The 12,620-nt window shown below is 32.7% G+C and overlaps 1 protein-coding gene across 1 annotated transcript in view; it reads right to left on the bottom strand.

The window, feature by feature from the left end:
- Positions 1–12,620, bottom strand: part of LOC131854016 (uncharacterized) — a 41,561-nt gene that overhangs the window by 11,700 nt on the left and 17,241 nt on the right. Inside the window, exons 3-5 of the mRNA XM_059205139.1 lie at positions 9,555–9,713; positions 8,138–8,302; positions 2,184–2,285 (exon numbers count right to left, since the gene is read on the bottom strand). Coding sequence (XP_059061122.1) covers positions 2,184–2,285; positions 8,138–8,302; positions 9,555–9,713 — 426 coding nt within the window. The remainder of the gene's footprint in view (positions 1–2,183; positions 2,286–8,137; positions 8,303–9,554; positions 9,714–12,620) is intronic.

Below are 12,620 nucleotides of genomic sequence, written 5' to 3'. Positions count from 1 at the left end.
CGAAACGTTAATTTTCTAAGGATTGGCACTACACTAATTCCTTTATCCTCTCCTATTCCCGCACATACCTTTGTTTTAAGTGCGAGCGAGAAGATTCGCTTGTATCGAAAGTGACATATCGCGCTCGCGCGTCACTGTTAAATTGAACGCTGAAGTTGACATTGAATTCCCGCCTTGATCGCGCTTAAGATCAAGTTTTTTGTAATTCGTGATAATTACTAAACATTTTAATCCACCGCATCGCTCTAGTGTGTTTAAGACCATTGTGTTTGTGCCATTGTTGTGAAGCAAGTAGCTGGGACCTGGAGACACCGATAGCCGCCGCACTGCAACCTACAATTCAAAGGTACTGTGCCTCCTTCCTTACCAGAACTGTCTTTCTTTGTGTTCCATCCTCACAAGCAGTTCTCAATCACCAACCTAACAGTGTATCGTGTCAATCCACGTACCCGTCAGATTATTTAGATACAGTCCACTTAAATCAAAATCAAACAATATTTATTTCACCCGCGCCGCCACATACTCATGAATACAAATGTTTGTACCGTGCGAGGAATCGAACCCACGACCATCGGATAGTAAATCGGTGTGCTAAACCACTAGATCACCGAGGCTGTCAAATAATAATAATAAACATGTTATTAATTTAAATTAATAATAATAATAAACATCTTGTTTAGTTAAAAACTGTTAATATTAAACATATATTTAAGTTGGTTAAACGATACAGTTAAACAGGTCAGAGTCAAAGATAAAAAATAGGGTGAATATAATAAGTCCACAAATTAATCGGTTTCTTTGAATAAAAGATAAGCTATGTAAAATTGACAAAACGACTGAATCATAAAATTAAAGGTAACAAACCGACAAACAGAAACAGTTTCTTATTTACAATATTAGTATGACGAAAAATATAATACACTTATACTAGGTAAAATATTAAGTGTTTTGCTTCACGGGCTTGCATGAAAAATGTTTGCAAATAATCTCCTGGATAAATAAACGAGATCCAAAAAATCTAAGTGAGTGGTAACTGAAAAATAAGCTTTATTTCTTATGTAATAAGAACCTAGATGGATGTACGTGATTTGAACTTTAAATATTGCCACGAGAATGACGTGTGTAAATATAACGAATAAATACGTTACCTTGTTTGCAACTGTTTTTAAGTAAGAGGTTTCTGTACAGAATTTTCTTTTATATATGTAGAGTCAAAGTCAAAGCAAGTTATTTCTGTAAGATTAGCTGTGCCTGCGCTTTTACCCATGTGCAATTTGTAGCGTATGTATTAATTTGATGCATAAACTATATAATTGTGAATTTTCATTAAAATCCAGTGTGTGAAAGTTATAAGAGAAATAGGAATAATAAACATAATTATAAATTAATTATTTATTTAAATATATTATAAACTTCATATAAGCACTTTTGAATAGTCGCATTTTTTTTATTCTACCACTAATTTGGAACGCAGTATCATCATAAGAATGAGCATGAAACTTGCGTGTTGTTGCGTGTTTTAAATAAATGTTGTTCTAAGTAAATACACATTAACAAGGATTAGGCATGCGACAATTAATATAGAAATTATTTTTACTTATAATTAGTAATTGATAGTAAGTATAGCTATATTACAGTAACGACTAATAGTGTTGATATAGAACAGTTTTAGAAACTATGATGTTGTTATTATTGGAAATAGAAAATATTAAATACTTACGTTATTTGTAGAAAGATGGGAATTAATAAGAGATGTTAAATATAGTCCTATTTATAATTAATGTATATAATTTCTAGTCGTCCCCTACTCCGAGAGTTGTTTAAAAGTGAACTTTGTAAGAATTGGAATAAGCTTACCTTTTCCTTGTATCCGTGACCACCTTACTGATAGTGGCCGGTGTCACCTTTAGAGTGCTCCTGATGACCAGCGTTGAGTTTACCATGTTTATATGATTTCTAATCGTCCCCTACTCCGAGAGTTGTTTAAAAGTGAACTTTGTAAGAATTAGAATAAGCTTACCTTTTCCTTGTATCCGTGACCACCTTACTGATAGTGGCCGGTGTCACCTTTAGAGTGCTCCTGATGACCAGCGTTGAGTTTACCATGTTTATATGATTTCTAATCGTCCCCTACTCCGAGAGTTGTTTAAAAGTGAACTTTGTAAGAATTAGAATAAGCTTACCTTTTCCTTGTATCCGTGACCACCTTTCTGATAGTGGCCGGTGTCACCTTTAGAGTGCTCCTGATGACCAGCGTTGAGTTTACCATGTTTCATATGACCACCCTGTAAACATAAATTAATTTTAAATCCAGCACAACTTTACCCGAGGGTAAGGTTGTTCTGGATTGGTAAAAACATTTTTTTTTGTAAATACATACATAATATACATAGAAAATACAGGGGGAGTGTTAAGTTGACCTCAACTCGGTTGCCCCTGGAAACCATTATGACAAAATCCTGGCGAATTGGAACTGACCTGACTTCATATTTAACTTATCATTCTCCACTCATGCATGTTAAAATGTTAGCGCAGGCGTGTACTTAATTCTATTATAATTCATAAAAACCATCGAAAATATCGGTATCAAACCCACGACCATTCTAAAGTGGTGTGCTAAACCTAAACTAGCGAGGCCGTAAATCGTAGATTGTAACATATGAATATTTTAGACTATTTTAAGTGTAATTTTGGCTCGATATTTAAAAACATCCACGCTACCTCTCTATTTGGCGAGACGACCATTTTCCCGCCAAAAACGGCGTAGTGTGGGTGTTTTTTTTAATACTACATAATGCTAGTAAGATTTTAATTATTTAAGATTAATTTGAAAGTCATTAAGAAGAAATGTAATTTTGCATGCCTCCTATACACTTGTAGGATCTACACTGTACAAGCAAATAACGGAAGACGAATTTGATGGTCTCGACGGTCTAGCGGTTTAGCACACCGCCTTACTTCCAATGGTAGCAGGTTCGATCGACCTCGCATGGCACAAAGATTGTATTCATGAGTATGATTGTTTGTATCAGTTTGGGTGATTTCTATTTATACGTATGTATTTACAAAAAGGAAAATATCTATATTTGTATTAGATAACTAATACCCATAACACAAGCTTTAGCTAGCTTAACTTGGATCTGTGTGACGCTGGAGTGCGCTGTGTGAATTGTCCTCAGATTATTATTATTAAATAAATTATCTATCTTTAATCTCCAGCTTTCTTTCCAGTTACGTAAAAAACAAGGCCTATCGTAAAAAAAACTACGTAGATTAGTACAGTAACACGGGGCGTGCATGCGATATACATGAAGAGGCGTGTCTTTTTTTTTAAAGGTTAGAACATTACGATAACAATTTTGCAGATTACAAAATTGTTGATTAAATATTGTTAAGTCATCATTACTCATCATCTACCATCATTTTTATTATTTACTATATTATTTACGTAACAATAACAAACTGATTTTACCTAAATGTCGTTTGGCTAAAGTTAGTAATTCGTTTTATGGCAATTGCGTAAGGTTTTACAATAAAATATCAGAGTCTGTTATAAATCTGCCAGAAAAAAGATTTAAATGTCAAATAAAACACTTCCTTTGCAAAAAAGCTTACTATAAAATTGAAGAATTCGTTAACGATAATAATGTTTTTCTAGAAAAATTTTAAATACATAGCACTGACAATATTATCTGATTACACTAATAATGAGTGCGTAGCGATTTCTATGTTGATTGTCGCATGCCTCTTACTTGTTACACTGTAATTATTTATGTAAAAAAAAAACATCTATTAAAAAGAGCAACACACAAGTTTCTTGCTCATTCTTCTTGTGATGAATCTGCATTCCGAATGAGTGGTAGAATCAAAATATGACTATTCAAAAGTGCTTGTAATGAGTTTATTTGAATAAAGATTATTTCTATTTCTATTTCTATTTCTACTAGCTGTGCCCACTACTTCGTTCGCGCAGCTCATGCAACGGGCCGTGACTACTAAAGTCTTATGACTGTTTGTACTAACTCTACTGTCTCTTATTTGGGCCGTTGTACGCATAGAGCCGAGACTACTAAAGTCTTATAACTGTTTGTACGAACTCTATCAGTATCATTTTTAAAAATAATTGGTTAATTAATTAAAAAGGTAGTATATTAAAGGTAGGATCATCTAGTTATTTTGAAATCGGTACATAAAGTCATATAAAAAACCAGCAACTTAACTAGTTTTCTCTAACGCAATAGAACTTTATTCATTAGTGTAATCTGCTATAACTACGAGGTAAGTTAAGATTTTTAACTTTATTTTTTAATATAAACCACGATAAGCGCTCTTAGTTTGAATTTATGAGAAACAAAGATTACAAAACGGAAACTGTAGACTAACTTCAACTCCGTGGACTAGAGGTTTAGCACGCTGTTTCACTTCCGATGATCGGGGCTTTGATTCCTCACACGGTGCACACATTTATATTTATGAGTATGATTCTTTGTATTCTGGGTGTTTTCAATATATATTAAGTATATATTTACAGAAAAAATATATAAGTATTTATATCAGTTGTTTAGTAATCGTAACACAAGCTCTGCTTAGCTTGGGACTAGATGTCGCTGACTCTAAGAACTTTAAACTAAACGAAAACGACGTAAAATCACTTTTGTGGTACCTAGCTATCATATATTATTATTTCGAAGGACCTGCCTTCATCATAATATATCATCTACTTCTTCCATAGTCCATTCATTTCGAGTCGGCATGATATGTTCTTCTTTTCCATTCATCTCTGTTCGCAGTCATCTCGTTATTTACTCCCTTTCGGCCTTCCTCTGCCCTTTTAACCATCCACGTACATATATAACACATTCTTTCAAACATTCTCTTTATTCCTACGCATTACATGCCCTGCCATGAATAAATGATAATTTGCCAAACATATTTATTACTAGCTGTTCCCGCGAGTTCGTCCGCGTGGAATTTAACTTTATTTTTCTATAATAAAAGTTACTCCTTATTACATCAACTATCTGCCAAAAAAAGTCCCGTCAAAATCGGTCCAGCCATTTCAGAGATTAGCCGGAATAAACAGATACACAGACAGACAGACAAATATTTAAAAAAAAGTTATTTTGGTGTTATGTACCGTATTTATATTCATATGTATGTAGTAAAAAACGGTTATTTCAATATTACAAACAGACACTCCAATTTTATTTATATGTATAGATTTCAATATAAAACATTATGATTAAATTCCTTTGCCGTGTTTTATTTTTTGTAATTAAAATTGCGTGCACTCCAAATGTCACCAAATAAAAACACCCAAGCCTTGTAAAAAAATATAACCAACCAATGTCATTGACCTTCATCTTCACTATTGCAAAAATTGTACGAAAATGAGCGTCAATGGGTTACAACACTCAATAGATATCAGATAATGCGGTTTAATGTACAAAAAATAAGGCCAGACTATATTAAAAACAGAATTAATTTGTGACGGTCGGGGTTTTATGCAATACAAATTAGTAGAGAAGAATAATGGCGGGAAAACGTGTTTCGTTCCCGCCTTTTTTGAGTCGATGTTTTTTTTTTAATAACGAACGAGTCAATTCTTTTTGGCCAGCGATAAAAAAGGTTAGCATAGAATGTTATATTATGTTATCTGTGACATAGATAATACATGTTTGCGTTTATTGTTATATTGAGTTCTATATATATAAATAAAATTGGAGTGTCTGTTTGTAATATTGAAATAACCGTTTTTTACTACATGCATATGAATATAAATACCTTACATACACCAAAATAAGATTTTTTATAATTTTTTTCTATCTGTATGTTTGTTCCGGCTAATCTCTGAAATGGCTGGATCGATTTTGACGGGACTTTTTTTGGCAGGTACCTGATGTAATAAGGAGTACTTAGGCTACTTTTATTTTAGAAAAATAAAGTTAAATTCCACGCGGACGAAGTCGTGGGAACAGCTAGTTTTATATATATTAGACAACAATTGTATATCAAGATTATGGAATACGAAATCTAAGAACTTTGCAAATATATAAAATGTACATAAGATATATCTAAATAGTTTGATTTTTTAAAATGCACCAGTTGTGTTTCTTGCCAGTTCTTTTCAACTGAAGTATCGAACTGAAAACTGTTCAGTTCGCTACTTCAGTTGAAAAGAACTGTTCAGTTCAGTTCATACGCATAAAAAACGTGTATTGTAGTGAAAGAATATTAAATGATTTTGAATTTCTGAACCTATTGCGTTATGTCATACAGAATGAAATATATAATATTGCTTCGAAATTTTGAACTAGCATTTGTTTGTGCAATCTTTTTTAACGTAATTGGAATTTCTTAGCATAATATTACTTCATAATTTCGAATTGACATTTGTTCGTGCAATAATTTTTATCCTATTTAGAATTTCTTAAAAAGAACGGGAAAAATATATTTATAAAATATTATTACTATAAATTCACCTTCATGCAGTCCCTCAAGAAACTAACATATCATCACTATATCGAATTTAACTTTTTTTTAACGTACACCGTAATGTAGTATAAGAATATGTCAAAACAATTCATACAGCACCATGTAGTTCCAAGCTAATCAGAGCTTGTGTTATGGGTACTATACTAGGAAGGGAATTGTTGATGGTTGTGGTTGTGGTTCTAAGTCCACATTGGACTTAGAACCCCATTGCTAGCAATGTACCACATCAGGTGGACCTCCATGCTGTTCTCCTTGGAAAACATCGTGATAAATTCCTTGTGAATTTACCACGATGAGCTAACTGCCCTTACTTCACGATCATTTTCCTCCACTGGTGCCCTGCCAGCGTAAACCGATAGCGTAGGCGAGCGCACCATTCCATTATCATCCACAAGAAAAAAGACTATTAATATAAGTACATAAATACATTTTTTTAAATAAATACATACATGATATACATAAAAAACACCCAGACCGAGTATTATATACAAACGTACTCATAAATGCAAATGTTTGTCCGTACGTGGAATCAAACCTGCAACCATCGGATATACGGCGATGTGTAAAACCGCTAGAGCACTGAGGCCGTCGATATTGAAAGTCGTGCTGAACTAAGAAATTACTTTACTACTTCATTCGCTAGCATTTTTACTATTTAAAAATAGACTTGCATCCTTCAACGGTTGTTAATGTGTGAAATCAATTTCAATTTGATCATCAGATGTTTTCTCAACGATTGCGAGTGTTTTGGAGAGACGATTTGTAATCGATTCTGGATGCCGATGAATCGATTTCCCTCGATCCGATTTAGGGGTGAAGGACATTCGAGTATTCAGTTTTTTTAGTTGTACGGAGGTAGACAGAGCAAAGTCATCTTAGTTACTTTCTAAATTTTGGTCCAATTTGATAATAATAACCCTGGACAATTAACACATCGCCATCTAGTCCCATGGTAAGCAGAGCTTGTGTTATGAAAACTGATAGACTAGTATAGTAGACCATAAGGGTACTAGTCTATCAGTTAATTTAAATTCAAATTCAAAATCATTTATTCATGTAGGACATTTTAGCCGCTTATGAACGTCAAATTTTTACATTATAATTTTAATTTTTTCGCTACCGTCCGTTATATAGATCCAATTGAGAAGAACTGGCACGAATCTTTATTGAATTTCTTTTTTTAAAAGTCAGTTTATTTATAATTTAATATTTATATAGGTGTCTATGTCTAAAATTAAATGATGCATGAATGAAATCCAGTGCATGAACAACTATTGCCATGCACGCTCGTCTTTCAAGTAATCGTTTAGTGAGTAATAGGCTTTGCTCAGTAAATATGGTTTAACAACTATTTTGAATTTATTTAAGGGTAATTCCAATATATCATTTGGTATCTTATTGTAATATACTTAGATATATATATTTTTTGTAAATACATACATAACAATGGGTATATTTTCCTGTGAAGATTGGTATCTTCAGCTGTAGTGTTGATTGCTGTACGTGATATGTTATCATCTAAAAACTTAGTTTAAACTAAGTTTTATTTATTAAATGTGCTAAAAATAACTTTAGTTTTATAAGAAGCCTCGTACATTTAAGATTCAGAAGAGTTACAACTAATCAAAGGAGTTTGACTTACCGTTGCGTGTTCCTTCTCTTTAGCATAACCGCCATGTTTCTCTTCTTCTGCGGAATCCCCTTCCTCTTCGAAAAACTCCACTTTCTTCTCGTATTCTTCTTTCTTGTGGATGTCGTGGCTACCTTTTGTGCTGTGCCCCTTGGAATGTTTGCCCGACTCCTCATACTAGAGAATAGTGGTATTAAAATATTGAAGGTATGTACTTTAAGTTATATAACTTACCTGATTTCCGTCATCGAATTTATGGTTGAGATTTTTATATTCATTATTGTATACCATTCGGGACTTTACAGCTGAGAATTTTATTCTGGTTAAACAAGCTTCTTCAGATTTTTGCGACATTATTATAGTTAATCATATGCTATTCGGAAACGAAGTGCTAGCGGTAAGGTAAAGATTTTTATAGTAACAACTATTTATGGTAAACACGCAAGTTTACCATAAATTGTTGTTACCATAAAAATAAAGGAGATTCGTATTATGTAGCTCCGCCGAATTATAATCAAAGATGAGTTTGTTTATAATAATTTTGTCACCAGAAATATTAATTGTATCTATTGTATACGGATAGGGTTTATCAGTAAATAAATTAAATTAAAACTAAAATTAGAATAACATTACTTCCCAATAATTCATCTAAAAACATATTACCTGTAAATGATATAGAAGAGAGCATATTATTACCTCTAAATCATAGAGAATGAGTGTTATTTTATTGTAATATGTTCTTTTTAAATAAAAAATATGTCACGTATAGGTTATTATATGTATGGCATTGAAATTACTTAATTTATGTATGATTTTTTTTTCGGACTACTCTAATGTTGTTGGCCGCAGCTGGCCTTTACAGCTTCACCGGACGTTAGGAGGCGAGTGCAGATGGCACTCCAAACCCGCGGAAGGACTTATGGAGCGGCTGAAGGCCAACTCCTGCCTGACGGATACGACTTTAGTCTGAGGGCAAAGTTAGGTGTTCGAACCTCGGCTCAGGCCGTCGTAATTTCGATCCCCGTTTGAATTGGACGGGGGATCGATCGGAGGGGGGTATGAATTTATGTAAATAAGTGAGTATCAGGCAAAAGACAACCCTTTTTTTAGTGTTCTAAAGTCTGTACATAACTGATACACTTATGAAAAGCCTGTCAGTTATGTTCTATTTGTCAGATTCTTCTTGTTAAAATTTAAAAGAAAGTTACCTTAATCCCATTTTCAAAAAACATAAGACAAAGCACACATGTTTGCCTCGTATAAATAATTTAAAAATATTTACTTGACGAACTTGTTTTCCCGCCAAAATATTATTCAAAATAGATAATTCTAAATTCAAATAATAAGCATTATAACCAGCCAGCACATCTCATCTTTTCCGCATGATCATATAATACTTTTCAGCGGTCAAAAGGACAGAGAATCATACCTTAGCGTGTTTTTTTCCATGTTCTTCATGATGGTGGGCACCATAGTGATTCTTTTCGTCGAGGTGGTGCTTGTCGATGCCCGCGTGGTCGTCATATTTGCCAAGATGGTCTTCTGTGTCATGGTGACCTTTAGCGGTTTTTGTATCTTCATGGACCCCCTGCATTTAATAAAAAGTGTTATTAACACTGAACTATTAAAAATACACGATTTAAGTCTGTCAATCTACGCACCCAACTAATAAATAAATAAATTGAAAATAAAATTTTCATTACATTATTATTACATAGTATAAAACTATGTCGCTGTCGCCGTCTGTCCGTCCATATGTATGCTTAAATCTCTAAAACTAAGAAATGGATTTTGAAGCGCTTTTTTTTAAAAGATAGAGTGATTCAGGAAGAAGATTTATATGTATAATACATGCGTGTTACAATATAGAACAAGCCAAGAAATTCAAAGATTTGTATTGTATCCATGCGAAACCGAATAATTGTAAAGTAATAAAAGTGATTAAAAAATATCTCAAGATTTGTAAAATTTAATATTAACGCCTGGTTAATTCAATGATCATTTTAAATTACGTTGGAATCTCTAATTTCTTGTAAGACAGTTAATTGACTTGGCAAACTTTTATAAACATACCTATCGGTTCTCGTTTGAAAACTGTGACTAATGTTAATAGACAATTAATAGTATTCAGTTTTCAATCGACTTCCAAACTAAGATTGCAATGTGAGTTATTTAGATTTTCAAAGTATTTTAATTTACTAATAATAACGAGTTTACACCGAATATCGAAACTCACAAACTTTTTATCATTTGTGAGTTATGACGTTCGAAATAATGCGGTATTACTGACCCGATTTCAAAGATTCTTTTATTGTTGGATAGTGCATTTATCTAAAGGCTATCATACTAATATTATAAACGCGAAAGTTTGTGAGTATGGATGGATATTTGTTACTCTTTCACGCAAAAACTGATGTACATATTTTGATGAAACTTTACAGTGATATAGCTTATACATCAAAAATAACTTATACGCTATAATTTAAAAAGATATTATGTAAATTGCGTAAAATATAATGATAAATGTCAAGTAAGTGCGATGGAGACGAAGTTACGCGAGTCAGAACAACATCATAGAATTTCCAGTACAAGCGGAGTTGCAACGAAAAATGATGAAAAAAAGCGGGTAAATTACGCGGGTAAACTAGTCTATATTATAAAAATGAATTGCTGTTCATTAGTCTCGCTAAAACTCGAGAACGGCTGAACCAATTGGATAAATTTAGTCTTAAAATTTCCGTGGAAGTCCAGGGAAGGTTTAAAAGGTTATAAAATATGAAGAAATTGCATATAAAATAGTAAAAACAACTATTTTATTTTCTCATACAAACAGCTGATACCTGTTAAATAGGGTGCGCTCAGAAATTGCGTAACTAAACTTAAAAAAAACCTTTGATATGTTTAATTTTGAGGCGGAATGGAGTTTGCGGAGTCAGCTAGTCAATTTTAAATATTGTCTATGTATGGCGAAATCATCATCACCATAATTTAAAAATAAAATGTATAGTTTCTACGCTTTAATCGCTGAAACAATCACGAAATTTATATTTAAATATACATTGCATATGCCGAAAAAGATAACTATTAAGTACCTATATATACCTAATTTCACTAAAATTTATAGTATTGTATTATTAATTAATTAATGTAATATTTTTAATTATTAATTTAGTTATTAATTAATTAAATAAAAGTAATATTCTGTATGTAATTAATTTAAAAACTTACTAATATTACAAATGTTAAAGTTAATAGAGTATGGATGAATGGATGCATGTTTGTGTACTCTTCCGCGCAAAAACTACTGTACGGATTTTGATGAAACTTTACAGTCATATAGCTTATACATCAGAATAACATATAGGCCTTGATTTAAAAAGCTATTGTGTGAATTGGGCGAAATAGATTGATAAATGTCATGTATCATGTAAGTGTTGTGCAGACGAGGTTGCACGTTCAGCTAGCATGACATAAAATATCATGGTAGGGGTAACAATATATCAACTTAAGAGTTCACAAAATAATTTATACAAAATGATTAAAGTTTGAATTGATATTAAAATGTAGAATTTATAATTAAATTTATATACTTTTTAAGATTTTAACATACAGGCTGTTGTTTCCGTGAAATAATTTATTACAGATTCCATATATTTTAAAAACGTGTTCTAGCGAATATATAGCTGTGTTCTGAAGAATTGTTCGATATGATGTCCACGGCTACCTTTTACATTCTTGCCGCTCGCAATCGACAGGGAATTCATCCCCTCACGTTGGGACCTAAGTGGTCTCGGACAGTGTGGTTTTAGAAGAGCTTCCTCCCGCGTACACTTAAGATTGTGGAATGAACTCCCAGCCGATGACTATAACATGCGTATCATAGTCACGAATTAACTGTATGCTATTTACCACTACGGTTTTCTACGAGAAAACGATAGTGGTAGATAGTAAATAAATAAAAAAAACCTTCAAATTATTAGTGTTAATACCCGTTTAACTTTGACGACCACGGTAGTCTAGCGGTTTAACTTCCGCTTTACTTCCGATGGTCGCGGATTCGATTCCTGGCACAGCAAACATTTATATTCATGAGTATGATTATTTGTGTCGGTCTAGGTGATTTCTATGTATAATATGAATGTATTTACGAAAAAATAATTCTATGTATTTGTATCGGATATCTAGTACCCATAACACAGGCTTTAGTTAGCTTAACTTATATATAGATGGCGCTGTGCGAATTGTCTTGAAATTATAATTATTATTATATTAATAATTAAGAAAAGTCACAGTCATTGGATTCGGGATCATCACGTTTTAATTATTTTTAGTGAGTTCCCGATATTCGGTAGTGTTATAACCGCTATAATAACGGGTAAACTAAATAGCAGCGGGTAGACAGTAAATAACATTATGGGCTTATATTCATCCACATTCAAACGTCCTCGTTGCTACGACTGAAACAACTTACGAAATATCGGGAATAAAATGAATA

The sequence above is a fragment of the Achroia grisella genome, unplaced genomic scaffold (assembly GCF_030625045.1).
Source record: "Achroia grisella isolate CSIRO2021 unplaced genomic scaffold, CSIRO_AGI_Agris_v1 utg918, whole genome shotgun sequence".
Taxonomy (NCBI): Eukaryota; Metazoa; Arthropoda; class Insecta; order Lepidoptera; family Pyralidae; genus Achroia; species Achroia grisella.
This window is presented reverse-complemented; position numbering and strand designations above follow the sequence as displayed.